Source organism: Triticum dicoccoides, chromosome 3A, assembly GCF_002162155.2.
Source record: "Triticum dicoccoides isolate Atlit2015 ecotype Zavitan chromosome 3A, WEW_v2.0, whole genome shotgun sequence".
In the NCBI taxonomy this organism is placed as follows: Eukaryota; Viridiplantae; Streptophyta; class Magnoliopsida; order Poales; family Poaceae; genus Triticum; species Triticum dicoccoides.
Window position 1 is genome coordinate 752,821,780 of NC_041384.1, and position 17,639 is coordinate 752,839,418.

General features: G+C 44.3%; 1 protein-coding gene across 1 annotated transcript; it reads right to left on the reverse strand.

Moving 5' to 3' along the window:
• Positions 1–2,994: 2,994 nt before the first annotated feature.
• LOC119273663 (wall-associated receptor kinase 4-like) lies at positions 2,995–8,945 on the reverse strand. The gene is made up of 3 exons (XM_037554755.1): positions 8,006–8,945; positions 7,435–7,914; positions 2,995–4,220 (listed from the first exon to the last, which is right to left on the reverse strand). Exons 1-3 carry the CDS (start codon positions 8,943–8,945, stop codon positions 2,995–2,997), a joined length of 2,646 nt encoding a protein of 881 aa, XP_037410652.1.
• Between the last annotated feature and the right edge of the window lie 8,694 nt (positions 8,946–17,639).

Genomic DNA, 17,639 nt, shown 5'->3' on the forward strand with positions numbered 1-17,639 from the left:
CCCCCTATCCCCCATGCTCTTCGTCATGGCCATCTGACACCCTCAACAACCTTCTTTGCGGTGCCGTGGCCGCCGACGTGATTCAACGGCTCACCTCGCGACACATGACTTCGAGCATCTCTCTCTATGCCGATGACGTCGTCATCTTCTGCCGGTCGGACCTCCAGGACCTGTCCGCCGTCGGCGGTTTGCTCGACATCTTTGGGGCGGCCTCGGGGATGTATACCAACTTCGCCAAGTGTGCAGCCTCGCCCATTCGATGCTCGGCAGACGACCGCGCCGCGATCACCTCCGGCTTTGCCTGCCCGTTAAAAGAGTTCCCGGCGACATACCTAGGATTGCCTCTGTCCATCCGCAAGACCAGCGCCAACGCCCTACAACCACTCCTCGACAAGCTCGAGCGCAGACTATCGCCATGGTGGGCGTCCATGATGTCACGTGGTGACCGGCTGGCCCTGTGCAGGCACGTTCTCTCTGCGATGCCAGTGCACACTCTGCTAGTACTCACCCTCAACAGCTCCATCCTCAAGCAAGTTAATCGCCTACTCCACAACTTCCTTTGGTACGGTCGCAAGGACGCGAGCAGCGGCCATTGCCTCGTCAGTTGGCGTCGGGTCTGCCGGCCAATCTCCCTGGGCGGCCTTGGTATCCCCGACCTCCAGCGTCTAGGCATTTCCCTCCGCACCAGATGGCTCTGGCTACAGAAGACAGACACCTCGCGACCCTGGCAGCACCTGCATCTCCCGCACTGCCCCGACGTCCAAGCCATCTTCAGGGCTTTGACCTCCTGGACCTTCGGCGACGGGCGGACCTGCAAATTCTGGGAGGACCACTGGCTTGATGGTCTGTCCATCGTCGAGATCGCGCCACTTGTCTATGCCAAGGTTCCTAAATGACGACGCAAGACGCTCTCCGTGTGCGACGGCCTTCTCAACCGTGCTTGGGTCACGGACATCCAGGGCGCCCTGGGCATTGAGATGGCGCTCCAGTACGTCTCTCTCTGGCGGCGCATACGACAGGTCACCCTCTCCGACACTCCGGACACGCTATCCTGGCGATGGTCTAGCTCCGGCTGTTACAGCGCGCGGACTTGCTACCAAGCCACGTTCTCTGGATCCATCGAGGACCCCCGCTGGCGCATCACTTGGCGATCGTGGGCGCCGTTACGCATCAAATTCTTCATCTGGCTGGCCCTGCTCGGACGGTGCTGGACAACTGACCGCCTCGCGCGCCACGATCTACCCCACGAGCCCGCTTGTCGTCTCTGCGATCAGGAGCCAGAGACGATGCAGCACCTTCTCGTGGGTTGCTCCTTCTCCCGCCAGATATGGCATGAGGTGCTCTCCTGGTGTCGCTCCACCGCCTCCATCCCAGCCCAAGACGACGAGTTCATCACCTGGTTGACCTCGGCACTTGCTGCCACTCCTCGCAGTCTTCGACGCGGGCTCGCCTCCATCGCCATCCTCACGGCATGGTGGCTATGGAAGCACCGCAATGGATGTGTCTTCAACGGCGACCACCCCTCTGTGAACCGCGCCTTCAACGACATTCGTGAGGAAGCGAGACTCTGGGCACGCGCGGGCGCCTGCTACCTTTCTACCTATCAATGCAATGATACGCAAGTCTTTTGCGTATTCGTGAAAAAAAAAGTAGTGCACCGATGTGTTCACAATTGAACACAATATGAAGACTGCAATTTCTTTTGCCACTCTTCCTGATATTTCTATCTTGATGATTTTGCCCCTCTTGGTGTGTAAGAACATAACATATAATTTTCCAAAATTCAAAGCAAATCTACCACAGTGATCTAGCAGAGCAGCTGTTTGTAGGCACATATTAAATATATACTTTGTCATACGTGCTTCTCGTATTGACGAGCTTTCCCTTTCACCTATCAGAGGCCACAGCTGGTAAAGGGAAATATGCAACTTTTTTCTGTGGATCAGCAGCGTACACAAGAACTTGAAGCCCATGCTGCTTCTTTTGCAACATTCAAGGTATTTAGTGCTGCTCAGATAATTGTTTATCTTCTAGAGTTTAACAACTGTGCTTGATTTTCCTAACCAGGTTCCTGGCAACGAGAACCCATCCACCCTCGTCTGTTTTGCTTCAAAGGCATCTAATGCTGAAACAATTACTTTTAAGTTGCAAATTATTGAACTGGGCGCCCAGCCAGGTTTGCGTTTAGAACCCTGGAGTTCTACTTTTCAGTATTCTTATTTCTGCACTCAAATTCTTAGTAGAGCAAACTTGGTGCACCTATCATGTTGTAGACACAACTGAATGTCTTTATCCACCATACGCTTGTCATTAGTTTAGCCATTGAAAGATTGTTTTGTACATTTTATCCTGTATTTCCCTTGTAGTCTTTCCCCAAAAGTGTCCTTCATGGTCATTAGAAGTTTGCTGTTATTTTGTTTAAATTCATTCCTCTGTTCTTACTTTTGTTGTCGGTTCATTTCGTGCAGGGAAACCTGGTTTTTTGAAGAAAAAAACCGGTATCTTCTTCCCACCAGATTTTCAGGATGATTTTCCTGTAGACATGCAGGTATTGTATCAAGTCCCATAGGATGTATACCCTATTTGGTACCATATACCTGATCTAATTCGTTTTATCTTCTTTTGATTACAGATCTCTCAGAAGTATGGCCATGTCTATGTAATTAGGAAGCTTGGGCTGCTGTTTGTATATGACTTGGAAACTGCCAGGGCAGTTTACAGAAACAGAATCAGTCCAGACCCCATAATCTTGACTGCAGAGTGTTCTACAACTGGTGGATTTTATGTCATTAGCAGAAGAGGGCAGCTTTTGCATGCCACAGTTAACGATGCAACTGCTGTGCGCATAATTCCAATTGATAAACTGAGACAATCATGATGCCTGAAATCATCTGCCCATAAATTGACTTATTACAATACCAATCTAACTAGCTAGTACAGGCCCTAGAAGCGGTTCACACAAACTATCCATTTTTATAAGCTCAATATCCTCATCTAACGTGATAGGGTAGCAGATGACAAGAACTCTGCCTCCATGCTATAGCGCCGTTGGCTACCTCCTGGCCGTATGGGCGATTGCCAAGCAGATCTACTCCTTCGAATTAACGACCTTGGTTGCATTGGTTCTTCATTACTTGGATCCACCTGAGATGAGTCCATCCGTTTTGTTAGCAGAGTCTGTAGTTCTGTCTCCGCCTGTTTCATTGTTGGCCTTTCTTCGCCGTGGAGCCTCAAGCATCGCTCTGCAAGTGAGGCGACAGTGCTGATCTCTTCCTCGGTTGCTTGCTCGAGGACCATGGAATTAACAATACGTGTCATTCTCCCCTCATTGAACTCTTGCAAAAAATAGTTTGACAAGCTCTTGATTGTGCCTGATTCACTTGTGAAAACAGGCTTCATTCTGAGAAGCAACTCCACCAGTACCACACCAAAACTGTACACGTCACTCTTCCCATTCAGATGCCTGGTGCGGAAATACTCAGGATCTAAGTACCCAAATGTACCCTGCACATTCGTGACAATATGCGTCTGATTGATCGGAACCAATCTGGATGCACCAAAATCTGACACTTTAGCTGTGTAGTTCACATCCAAGAGTATATTTGAGGACTTCACATCACGATGGAAGATTGATATTGAAGCTGAAGAGTGGAGATAAGACAGAGCTCCTGCCGTTTCTAGGCCAATCCTTAAGTAATCACCCCAAGATAAGGAAAACTCATCACTTGAATCAGCATGAAGAACCTGAGATAGTGAGCCATTGGATACATAGTCATACACTAACAGTGGAACCTCAGTTTCGAGACAACATCCAAAGAGCTTCACAATATTTCTATGATTTATCTGTGTAAGCACTGCAACCTCATTGATGAATTGACTGATCTCAGACTGCTCGATCACCTTAGACCTTTTTACTGCAACAACACGCTGATCAGACAATATGCCTTTGTAAACCATGCCATGGCCCCCACGTCCAATGATACGTGTAGGATCAATGTTGTTTGTTGCCTTCTCCAGCTCTTCTAGCGAGAAAATCTTAGCATTCTCATTTGCAGTTTCATCAGATGATATCAACGTTTCTAGGAGAAGACCTTGGTTCTTCTGGAAATATTTTTTCCGTAGTTGCTTTTGAACATTTCTTTTCCATCTACGAATGAGAAGTGCTGCACTCAAGCTCAGAAGTAGAATGCCAAAACCACAACACAACCCAATAATTATACCTACAGGCATTATGCTTTTTTAAGTTTCTGTTTTAGCTTGTCTATCGTAAAAATGTAACAATAATATAGTCTTACCTAAGAGTAGAGGTTGTTTTGGCCTGCCACAACTGAAGCTTCCTTCGGTATTACGGCAGATCTCCTTACATATGTTTGGTTGAAGGCATTCATCGATATCTGAAGTGAACAAAAACTTGATAAGATGTGTTGATAAAATATACAACATGGAAAACAATACACTATCATTCAGTTAACATGAGACCTTATATCAGCCATTTAAACAAAACCTACATGAGTAATAAAACAAACTAGGAGATTGTTTTTACTGTCAAATAGTAAGATGCAATTATATTTTCACAAAACACTCCTAATAAATTTGTACAACATTTTTTTAGAGAGTTAAGAAATAGCGTTCGTCAATATCTGAAATTAATGAAATCTTAATAAGATGCCTTAACAAAATATATACTCCCTCTAATCCATAATTTGATATACATTTTACAAAAATATGCTGTTTCAAACAGAAATGATTATATACAATGAAAATAATTTCATGACTAATCCGTAATAACAATTTAATATAGTCTATATTGGTAAAGATACCAATATTGATGGTCAAAACTAACCTTTTTGAATGACACATATTCTAAAATTGCTTATATCATGGATCATAGGGAGTAACATGGAATACAGTACACCAACATAAAACAGTACACAGTCACTTACTCATGAAGGGGTTTTCACCAAAATGGTGTCGATGGGTTGAGAGTTTTGTTTCTGGAGGTAGTGTGGCCATCAAAGTTAACGATGAGGTTGGCAACAATTTTCAGACAAGGAAGGGGCTTCGCCAAGGGGACCCCGCATCACCCATTTTGTTTAACATTGTGGCTGACATGTTAGCTACTCTTGTTGAGCGGGCTAAGGTGGCCGGTCAGGTTAGCGGCGTCATTCCTCATTTGGCAGAAGAGGGTTTATCTATCCTGCAATATGTGGATGACACGATACTTTTCTTGGATCATGATCTAGATAAAGCAAGAAATCTCAAGCTGCTTTTATGTGCATTTGAGGAACTTTCTGGCCTCAAAATTAATTTTCATAAGAGCGAACTTTTTTGCTTCGGGGATGCTGCAGGATATGCACCTGAGTATGCTGACATTTTTGGATGCCAGCTCGGGCAGTTCCCGATTCAGTATCTGGGTATTCCCATACACTATCGGCGTTTAACTATCGTTGAGTGGAAGCACGTGGAAGAGAGACTTGAGAAACGACTAGCCAGTTGGAAAGCCAAACTCTTGTCATATGGGGGGTGATTGATCTTGATCAATTCCGTCCTAAGCAACATGGTTTTATATATGTTGTCATTCTTCCATCTACCGAAAGGGGTTCTTCAGCGTCTCGATTATTTTAGATTCAGGTTTTCTGGCAGTGTGATAATGAATCAAACAAATTTCGACTGGCTAGATGGACGGTATTATGTCGACCAAAAAGTCAAGGGGGACTTGGAATTCAGGACCTTGAGATTAAAAATATTGCTCTTCTCAGCAAATGGGTTTATAAACTACTCATTGAGAATGGAGTACGGCAGGAAATCATTCGTAACAAGTACGTGAAATCTAAAGCCATTTCTCAAGTCCATTGAAAACCTGGTGACTCACATTTTTGGTCAGGAGTCATGAAGGCTAAGGAATTCTTTTTCCAATTTGAGACTTTCTCGGTTAGGGACGATTCCCAGGTTCGGTTCTGGGAAGACACCTGGCTAGGGACCCCAACACTCATGGTGCAATACCCGAGTTTGTATAGGATTGTTAGACATAAATTTGCCACCATCAAACAAGTTTTGGGACAAGAAAACCCTGATATTTCTTCCCATAGGGACCTTTTAGGACCCCGCCTGGCAGCTTGGAATGAGCTACTCATACGTTTAGAGGCTATCCAGCTGTCAGATGAACCGGACATCTTTCAATGGAATTTGCATCAGAATGGCAAGTTTACAGTCAAATCCATGTATGATGCAATGGTTCATTGTGATGTTCCGGTTGATAACAGGAAATTGTGGAAGTTTAAAATCCCTATAGAGTGAAGATATTCCTCTGGTTTCTAAACAGAGGGGACATTTTAACTAGAGATAATCTGGCACGACGCAACTGGCAAGGCACCAAGGCGTGTATCTTTTGCCAACATGACGAGTCTATTAAGCACTTATTTTTGAGTGTAAGTTCGCTCGGGCGGTTTGGGCCATAGTTCAAGTAGCTTCAAATTTATACCCATCACGTAGTGCTCGTAACATGTTCGACAACTGGTTGAGGGGTATTGATAAATAATTTTCTGCACATATTCTTGTGGGGGCGGCTGCCTTATGCTGGGCATTGTGGCTTACGAGAAATGATGTGGTTTTTAATAAAAATGTGTTTCATCTCCTATGCAGGTTATTCATGTATGTACGCGATGGCCCCATACTTGGTCTATCCTACAGAGGCCGGAGGACAGGGACCTTTTTATGATAGCGTCTACACGGCTGGAGCGTACGTCCAGGGAGGTTTTCTCCCCCCATGGATGGCGGTGTGATCTCTGGATAGGATCTGCCACATCATAGGCTTGGACTAATTTATCTTTTCAAGTTGTAAAACGATTTTTTTGGGTCGGTTGGACTTTTTGGCTGTGTGCATCGAGTTATGCAGAGGCCGGGCATTCTTTAGATGCGATTGTATCACCTCGATATATCAATTCAATGAAATGTCCTTTATCGAAAAAAAAGTTACTCCATCCGTTTCAAAGTATATGGTGCATTAATGTTTTGAGAAGTCAAACTTCCTATCTTTGAACAAGTTTATTGAGAAAAATATATCAGTAACTACTGTGCCAAATTAGTATCACTGGATTCATCATCAAATTTATTTTCATATTCTGTTTACTTGCTTTGTATATGTTGATATTTTTCTATATAAACATGGTCAAACATAAAAATGTTTGACTTTTAGAAAAGTACAACTTATATTTTAGATTGGAGGAAGTAAAACGAACCTTCATGAAAGATAAACAAACTAGAATTAACAAGAGGAGTGAGAGACTAATAGTAACATGCAGTTACCTTAATAACACATGCCTTTTATATATGTACAACATTATTTTAGAGAGTTAACAAACAATAGCTAGTAGTACATCTTTCTATAGAGGCAGGGGGTGTATCATTTGTAACCTAGAGAGAGGGAGGGAGTACCTCTACAACCACTTAGGATGTATGGATTTCCTTGGAAGCCATCTGAGCATTTGCAACGGTAACCTGCATAGATACCTTCAGCGCTTACTTCAACTTCCATACACTTGCTGTTCGTACTCACACAAGCATATCCAGATCTATTCCATTGGGCCTCTGCACAACTTAGATGTGCAGCAACCCAATTGATAGAGAAAAATAACCCATTTGCAGAGAAAAGACCATTAGGAGATAATACAAACAACACTGAGTTCCCCGATTGTTGGTCAGGAATGGAGCCATTAATGGTCCCTTCTTCCACATTTATGTCAATGACCCGATTGTCCTCCAACAGTAATAGGGCAGCTGATGATGTCGTATTTGTACAGGTGAGGTGAAACTCTTTCCTGGCAAAGCAACCCTCCTCTAAGCCGAAGGGGAATTGCACACTAGCGTTACCACACCGACGTGTACAATCTGCCTTGGTCGGAGTTGGATTATACCCTGGTTTGATCAGTAAAAGGTTAGCATGTATGAATGCCCAAAATACGAAAACAGCTGTACTTTTGGTCTCGATTAGGAAAAGAGAATTCACCTCTATCATTGGAGCAACCATCTTTAATATAGGGGTTGCCTGTATAGCCAGTCCTGCAGTTGCAGCTGTAGCCATGGCTTCTGTCAATGCACTCGGCATCTTTGGCCTTACAGTTAAACCTGCTATCGTCAATGCACTCAGCATACTTGTCACTACAGGCATAGCTTGTCATGTTTTGCTTGGCAGCAACACAGTTTGATTGGTCAACTATCTGCCACAATAGCTCAAAGCCACTCATCCTGTCACTAGTTATGCTGATTCTATCCCACAGTTGTGAGGTCTGGTTAGAGTGTGCATTAATCTTTCTTTGGCCGTGGTTGTAGCCAAATTTGAACTGAAAACTGACGTTACCATCGCCATTAACACGACAACATCCGAATGTATTTTTACAGTTGTGCATAGCCACCATCTCTGGGGTTCTTGGATCCAGACAAGTAGTGCGGCATTTCAACGTGGTGGCATTGTCTACGACAGAGTATACCTCCAGGTCACAGCTCGTAATGTTTAGAACAAAGGATGAAAGAGAGAAGGACCCCCCAGGTGGTTTCAAAGAATAGTTGTACACACTGACACCAGATTCCATGTGGATGGTATGCAAGAAGGAGGCATGGATAGTGTTATAAACAGAAAGAAGATTGTCGAGTTTGATCACCTCGGTGATGCCGTCATGCAAGAAGAGCTTGGGGGGCTGAGCGGTGTTGTTGCAAATGAGGTTGAAGTCAGGCCCACGGGAGCACCTGGATCCGATGCCGAAGGGATAGGCGAAGCTCAGGTTGCCGCAGCTCGTTGGGCAACCAGCGAGTGTGCCACCGGTACGTGATGGTTGCGCCCAGTTCCCTTCAGGGCTCTGTTGGCTTGTTACAACTCCAGATTCTAGAGCCGTTGGCTGTCCTAGTGACCCGACTACCAACAGATAGAACATCATCAGGAAGATGCCCATGATCGTTCTACAGTTCTATACTACAGCTTGCACTAGAGAAATTAAGGTCAGGCGGCAGCAGTGGTTTCTCTTCCAGGTACCACTTTCATGACTGCTTCCCTAATGCATATATATCAATGGTCACAGCTGAGCCAAGGAAGACATGAAGAGGATTCGTATGGATGTCGATGTGGTGTGCTTTGGTGGCATGTGGATGTGGAAAGCCTTTTTTTGGTAAATGAGCCAGTAGTAGGTAGGCCATCGGTAGAACGTGGAAAACTGTTGTGAATCTTCAGTCCCCACCTGGTGGAAACAGCCTAACTGATATGTTCCAACCAAGCTAGGTGACCGTAACTGAAACCATCACCAACATTAAGAAGCAAAATTTAGATAAGCTAGCAGAGCTAACTAAGCAACGGTAACTAAAGTCCATTCCAATTTAGGCGTTGCTTTCTCAAGATGCAACCAAGAACACAGGGTAAACATTGTGATTGCTGGAGATAAGCTGCAGAGAAAGAATCAGGTACATGACTGCAATGATTATTCTGAACATATTCCAAGAATCTGGTTGGTCTGGTCCCTTGTGCGGGCGTTGTTCCAGTGCGGAGAAGGGCTACACAGCTCAAGTACGTGAGAACCTTTGAGTGCAAAGAAGACTTGAGCGCAAAGCTGATGGGGCATGTCGGATCACCAAGCACTGTGTAGGAGCCAGGGGTTTCCCACCGTCGTTTCGTCCCACCATTGCCGTTTGCTTATGCTGCAACCAAGGAGCACAGCCATGGTAAAAAATCTGACAGATAGTGATGTGCCCATTTAACTACTGAAAAGAACAGAGTAAAAAGTAGGACTGCTGGAAATAAGCTACTGACACAGAATCATGTACTCCCTCTGTAAACAAATATAAGACGTTCTAGGTTTTAGGTTGACATAAAAAGTCTTATATTTGTTTACAGAAGGAGTACATCACAACCAAGGGAATCACGACATAAAAACCTCTAACCACTGAAATGAATTGATGGATACGGAAGCAAGCAAACCAGTAACTCCAATTTACACATAAGCGGCTACCTGAGCTAGGTAACAGTAACTGAACTTCATCCCCAATTTTAGCTGGTATTTGCTTAAGCTGCAACCATGAGCAGAGAGTAAAAATTATGATTGCTAGAGATAAACTGCAGAAACAGAATGGGCTGGTGTAAGTCTGTTCCTGACGATGATGATGATGATGACTCTAGTACATGCCCATGTGGATATGTACCTGGACGTCATAGTACTTATACAATGTGAAGGAGATGACCGTGACCATGACTATAACATGTCGCTTTATGGATTCCCAATAGTTTGCTTTGCACAAGAAATGCATTACCAACATAGAAATGAGACCAAAGTTGATGCCAAACATACAGACTAAGTTATAGAATGAAAATGGGGAACCACACAAGAAACTCAAAAGCAGTAGATATTCCATCAGGATGACGCGGAATCGTGCCACGCAACCTGTTGCGAATGTCATCGTGCTCATCAATACCGGAAGCCAGCATGCAATCTTCTTCAGTCCCAATCTGGTGGAGGCAATCTAACTGATATCTTCCAACCGAGCCAGGTGATAGTAACTGAACCCATCACTAACATTAGCTGGTGGCCGCCTAACCTGTGACCGAGGGAATCACGAAGTAAAAAACTTGAACCACTGGAGAAGCAAACCAGTAACTCGTTTTTCTTAGAGGACATTAACTGAAGTCCATCTTCAATTTAGTTGTTGCTTGCTCAAGCTGAAACCAAGGCCACGGGACAAACACTGTGATTGCTGGAGAAAAAACTACAGACAAAGAATCATGTACATGACTGATGTTTGCAATGATTATTTTGGAAAAATTTCAAGAGTGGTGGGTCTGGAACCTTGTGCGGGCAGTGTTACAAATCTGAAGTACAGTAGTATGTAAGAAAGAATCTTGAGCGCAAAGCTGATGCGGTGTGTGACAGCTTGAGTGCAAAAAAGACTTGCACGCAAAGCTGATGCGCTATGTCACATCACCATGCACCGCGCGTACGAGCATGTCACGTGTTAAATTGTGAGCCAAACTATACCGTATTGGACTAGACGTAGTACATACGGAGTGGGCCTTTGCGTTGGTACCGACGCGTACGAGTACAACTCGTTTACTTGTCCTACAAGGACTCCTATGTGTTGCCCCTCATATATACCCCATGTAGTCGCACCTTAGACGGCCTGTCGTCTCGTGCTTGTAATACTCCTCCTCATAGTGATTGCGCCTTCGTGCGTCCGTGGTTTTCTTCCGCAAGGGTTTCCACGTAAAAATCTGTGTGCTATCGTATCTGTTTTATCTCGTTATTATCTAACAAGTGGTATACAGAGCTGAGGTTACAGATACGAGATTTGAGTTCGAGGGATTAGGGTTGCGCACGACGCCACCCACGCCGTGACCAGGCTATCCGAGGCCGGATCGATTTCCTCCGCGGCGTACTGTGCGCCTGGCAAGCCGTCAAATCCTCAAGACCGCCGCCGTTCCGCCGAGTTGTGATTGCTGTTGCTCCACGTTTTTTTTTCAAAAAGGGGGTATTCCCCGGCCTCTGCATCAGAACGATGCATACGGCCTCTATTATTAAAAATAAAGCAAGGTCTCAACAAGGTCTTACAGTAATGTAACAAAAGCAGGGACTAGCTCACACAGAGCGTCAACTGCAAAGCACAAACGACAAAAGCCACAACCGGTTGGCATGAAAACAGATAGGTAAAACTAAATGCCTATCCTATTACATGATCGCCATCCAAACCGGTTGAAGATATCCCGCGCTACCGTCTCCCACCGGACAGATCCAGTAACCAAACGCTCCCTGGCCTCCGTCGGAGTGAGTAATGACCACGTACGGGTCAGTGTTGTAGCTCGGATTAACACCTGCAAAAAATGAGTATTTGTTGTTCTGTTAAAAACCAAATCATTTCTGCAATTCCAAATTGCCCATAATAACGCACATACTCCTACACGAATATGTCTGGCTGTTTCGGACTCAATCCCAACAAGCCACGCCCCAAATAACGTGTTTACCGATGTGGGAGGAGTAATATTAAAGGCAATTTGCACGGAGCGCCACAACCCGCGTGCCAACGGACAGTCAAAAAATAAGTGCTTGATGGTCTCATCCGTATCACAGAAACTACACCTAGTAGATCCTGTCCAGTTGCGCTTAACTAGATTGTCCTTAGTAAGAATAACTTGCTTATGCACAAACCACATAAACACTTTAATCTTCAAAGGAACCTTAACTTTCCAGACCTCCTTGGAAGTAGGTATCACAGTAGAATTAATGATATCAACATACATCGATTTGACCGTGAATACCCCAGTTCTAGTTAGCGTCCAAAACAACTGATCGTGCTGAGGATTTAGCTGAACTTCCATCAGCCTACGGACCAAGTGAAGCCATGCCTCCCATCGAGGCCCGACAAGCACCCTCCTAAACTGGATGTTTAGAGGTATAGACTGCATCACCGTGGCAACGAGAGTATCCCTACGCTGAACAATACGATATAGTGTCGGATATTGTGTAGCCAATGGCGCGTCACCAAGCCACGTATCCTCCCAGAAACGCGTATTCTCGCCATTACCAACAATACATTTTGTTCTGTTAAAGAAAGCGGCTTTAACCCTCATAAGCCCTTTCTAGAACGGTGAATCTGTAGGTCTCAGAGTAACCCGGGATAAAGTCTTTGAGTGTAGATATTTACTACGTAGAATCTGCGCCCAAGTTGCATCTGTCTCAGAAGACAACTTAAACAACCACTTACTAAGCAGGCACTTGTTCTTGACTTCAAGATTTTCAACCCCAAGTCCCCCTTGGTCCTTTGGTCGACAAATAATATCCCATTTGGCCAATCTGTATTTCCTCTTGGACTCATCACTCTGCCAAAAGAAGCGGGAACGATAGAAGTCTAGCCTCTTCCTAACCCCCACTGGGACCTCGAAGAAAGATAAGAGAAACATAGGTAAACTCGTGAGCACCGAGTTAATCAGAATTAACTGGCCTCCGTAAGACATGAGTTTTCCTTTCCAGCAACTAAGTTTCTTCTCAAAGCGATCCTCGATGCACTTCCACTCACGATTTGTTAGCTTGCGATGATGTATTGGAATACCAAGATACGTGAAAGGTAGAGCCCCAACTTCGCAACCAAACAATTGTGTATATGCTTCTTGATCGTCTTTGGCTCTACCGAAGCAGAACAACTCGCTTTTATGGAAATTAATCTTGAGCCCCGACAATTGTTCAAAAAGGCATAACACTAACTTCATATTCCTCGCTTTTGCCAAATCGTGTTCCATGAAAATGATTGTATCATCAGCGTATTGCAGGATGGACAGCCCACCATCCACCAGATGAGGCACCAATCCCTCCACCTGACCGGCCTCCTTGGCCCTCCCAATCAGGATCGCTAACATATCAACCACAATATTGAACAGAATAGGCGACATAGGGTCACCCTGTCTCAAACCCTTGTGCGTTTGGAAGTAATGGCCTATGTCGTCATTAACTTTAATGCCAACACTACCTTTTTGCGTGAATGTTTCCACCTGATGTCGCCAGAGCTCATCAAAGCCCTTCATCCGTAAAGCCTGTTGGAGGAACGGCCATTTGACTTTATCATAAGCCTTCTCAAAATCCACTTTGAAAATAACACCATCTAGTTTTTTCGTATGAATTTCATGAAGCGTTTCATGAAGGACCACAACCCCTTCGAGGATGTTCCTATCCGGCATGAACGCAGTCTGAGAAGGTTGCACAACTGTGTGCGCAATCTGCGTGAGCCTGATCGTTCCAACCTTGGTAAAGATCTTAAAACTGACATTCAAAAGGCATATGGGCCGAAATTGTTCAATTCTCACGCATCAGTTTTCTTAGGCAACAAGGTTATCGTTCCAAAGTTAAGTTGGAAGAGCTGCAAATGTCCCGAGAACAAATCATGGAACATCGGCATCAGGTCCCCTTTGATAGTATGCCAACACTTCTTGTAAAACTCAGCCGGGAAACCATCCGGCCCCGGTACCTTGTTACACTTCATCTTGGAGATAGCCTCGAAAACCTCCTTTTCCGAGAAAGGGGCAGTTAATACCTCGTTCTCCACAGAAGTAAGTTGAGGGATATCGTGAACCCTAGACTCATCCAGGGACACACAGTTCTCCTCTGGTGGTCCGAACAGACGTTTATAGTACTCAGTAATGTAAAGCTTCAGGTTGTCCTGACCGACTATTGTACCCTCATCTTGTTCCAACTGAAAAATTCGCTTCTTCCGGTGCTTGCCATTGGCTATCATGTGGAAGAACTGTGTGTTTGCATCCCCCTGGACAACTTTTGTCAACTTTGCCCGCAGCGCCCACTTTAATTCTTCCTCACGGAGTAGCTCTTTCAACCTCACCTCAGCCTCATGCTTGATATGAAGCTCGGGGGCTGACAGAATCGTAGTTTCTGCCCTTATATCTAAGGTTTGGATAAGGGAAAGGAGTCGCTCCTTCTCCACCTTATACATTCCACCTAGATGTTTAGCCCATCCCCGAAGGAAACTCCTAAGGTGCCTAATCTTGTTCTGCCAACGCTCAAGGGCATTCCTACCTCCTGCATCTTTAGCCCATTCTCTGGCTACAAGATCCAAGAATCCTTCTCTTTCAAACCACGCCAGCTCAAAAGAGAATAAATTCTTGTTACCCGAATAGGTAGCCCCACCAGAGTCGAGCAGCAGGGGTGTGTGGTCAGAAATACCACGGGAAAGAGCTTGCACCGTTACGAAGGGAAACTTCTGTTCCCAAGCAACACTAGCCAGGACCCGATCCAACTTCTCGAACGTTGGATTTGGCAACGCATTAGCCCAGGTAAACTTCCTCCCTGAAAGCTCAATCTCTCTCAAATATAAGCTTGCAATAATAGTATTAAACATAAATGACCATCTTCCATCAAAATTGTCATTATTCTTTTCATCACGTCTTCTAATGATATTAAAATCACCCCCAACCAGAATTGGGAGTTGCTCAGACCCGCAGACTCTGACAAGATCAGCTAAAAAGTCAGGTTTGAGCTCTGCCTGCGCCTCCCCATACACCGCCACCAAAGCCCAGTCGAACCCATCAACTTTTGACCGTACCCTAAACTTAACAGCAAAATCCCCCATGACCACACTGCGAACTTCGAGAGAGTCACATCTAACACCAAGTAAGATTCCACCCGACCTTCCTCTCGGCGGAAGACAATGCCAGTCAAACTCAATACCCCCCGACAACGTATTGAGAAATTGAGGTGAGAAAGCTGCTGCTCCACGTCATCACAAGGGATCAACCAAAACTGTCACAGCCCACGCAGATCAAGTCGCCGAGTTCCTCTGCTACTGCGTACAAAGACTTGAAGTAGTACACACGCAAGAATCGAGATCTGATTGATCTTGCTACTAATGGCCTTGCTACTTTTCTTTCACGTGGTCAAACCTACTGGAGCTGCTGCTGCTACTAGTTACTACGTGAGGAGAAGCTACTAGTACAGAGTACTAGTTCGGCCCTTATTTTTCATCATCAAGTGCTACGTCCATTGCCCGAAGCTACCAGGTGCTACTGTTTCTTTGCTCGCATATTAAATTCTGTCAAGAATTATTCTACTCCGACTTGTACTACTTTGTGTACACAGATTTATTTATTCATGGCATCTATGAAGTACGACTTTCCGCTGCTGGATCGTGACACAAGGTTTACCCTATGGCAAGTCAAGATGCGGGCGTTGTTGGCACAAGCCGACTATGATGTAGCACTGGATAGTTTTGGAAAGAACCAAATTGAGGACTGGACTGCTGAGGAGAAAAGAATTGATTGTAAGGCTTTATCACAAATTCAACTACATTTGCATAATAATATTTTGCAGGAAGTTTTGAGCGAGAAAACTGCCGCCGCTCTATGGTTAAAGCTGGAAGGGATTTGCATGACTAAAGATCTCACCAGCAAGATGCATTTGAAGCAAAAAATTATTCCTGCACAGGTTACCCGAGGGAGGTAATGTTTTGAATTATATTTCAGAATTTAAGGAGATTATATCCGATCTAGCTGCAATGGAGGTTAAGTATGAAGAGGAAGATACTGCTTTAATGTTAGTTTGTTCACTGCAAAGTTCTTATACCAATTTTAGAGACACCATATTATACAGTCGTGATACTCTCATGCTTAATGAAGTTTATGAAGCTTTGAACTCTAAGGAGAAGATGAAATTAATGGTGCCTCATGATGGTTCAAGTTCATTCCAAGCAGAGGGATTATCTCTTCGTGACAGGACAAAGGAGAAGAACTTCAATAATGGAAACAGAGGCAAAAGTAAAAACGGCTACAGGGGCCGGTCGCAATCCAGAGACAAGAAATATTGCAGGTATTGCAAGAGAGACGGGCATGACATCTCAGAGTGTTTCAAGTTGCAAAATAAGGAAAAGAGAAAAGGTAACAAACAAGGTGAAAATTCTGCTAACGTTGCTCGTGAAGATAGTTCCGATGATGCTCTTGTCGTTATTGCTGGATGTGCTGAGACCAATGATGAGTGGGTACTTGATACTGCATGTACTTTTCATATGTGTCCATATAGAGATTGGTTTAATACTTTTGATTCCACTACTTCTGCTGGTTCCGTTTTGGGTTTTGATAATTCACCATGCAAGATTGAAGGCATAGGTTCTATTCGAATCAAGATGTTTGATGGCATAATCAGAACTTTGACAGATGTTCGGTATATTCCGAAGATGAAGAGAAATCTTATTTCTATGAGTGCCCTTGATGCAAAGAGATACAAGTATTCAGGTGGAGATAGTGTTTTGTAAGTCACCAAAGGTTTCCTTATTGTGATGAAAGGTGATTTAAGTTCGACCAATGGTCTTTATTACCTTAGAGGTTCTACCATTTCAGGTAACGCTACTCCAGCTATTTCAAAGAATTCTGATTGTGATGCTGCTAACCTTTGGCATATGCGTCTTGGACATATGAGTGAACTTGGTTTAGCAGAGTTAAATAAGAGAGGTCTTCTTGATGGATATGAACCTGGTAAATTGAAATTTTGTGAGCATTGTATCTTCGGCAAACACAAGAGGGTGAAGTTCAACACTTCGACTCATACAACCGAAGGTATTCTTGATTATGTGCATTCTGATTTATGGGGACCATCTCGCAAGAAGTCACTAGGTGGTGCTAGTTACATGCTGACTATTATTGATGATTATTCGAGAAAAGTTTGGGCCTTATTTCTTGAAGCATAAATATGAAGCATTCTCAGCATTTAAGGAGTGGAAGATTATGATTGAAAGACAAACTGAAAGGAAGGTAAAAATACTTTGCACTGATAATGGTATGGAATTCTGTTCTAAGCAATTTAAGAATTATTGCAAGTCTGAAGGCATTGTCAGACATTACACCGTTCCTTATACTCCTCAACAAAACGGTGTTGCTGAGCGTATGAACAGGACCATTATTTCCAGAGCCCGTTGCATGTTGTCCAATGCAGGTTTGCATAGGCGTTTTTGGGCTGAGGCCGCTTCCACTGCTTGTTATCTCATTAACCGTTCACCATCTATTGCTCTTAATAAGAAAACTCCAATTGAGGTATGGTCTGGTTCACCTGTTGATTATTCACAGTTGAGAGTTTTTGGTTGCACTGCTCATGCTCATGTTGATAATGGAAAGTTGGAGC

Excerpts from the sequence above, each read along its gene's own strand:
- LOC119273663 (XM_037554755.1), bottom strand. The coding sequence starts at position 8,945 with ATGGGCATCTTCCTGATGATGTTCTATCTGTTGGTAGTCGGGTCACTA. Across the intron at positions 7,915-8,005 it reads TGGTTGCTCCAATGATAGAG|GGTATAATCCAACTCCGACC; the intron begins GTGAATTCTCTT and ends TGATCAAACCAG. Across the intron at positions 4,221-7,434 it reads CATCCTAAGTGGTTGTAGAG|GTATAATTATTGGGTTGTGT; the intron begins GTACTCCCTCCC and ends TAATGCCTGTAG.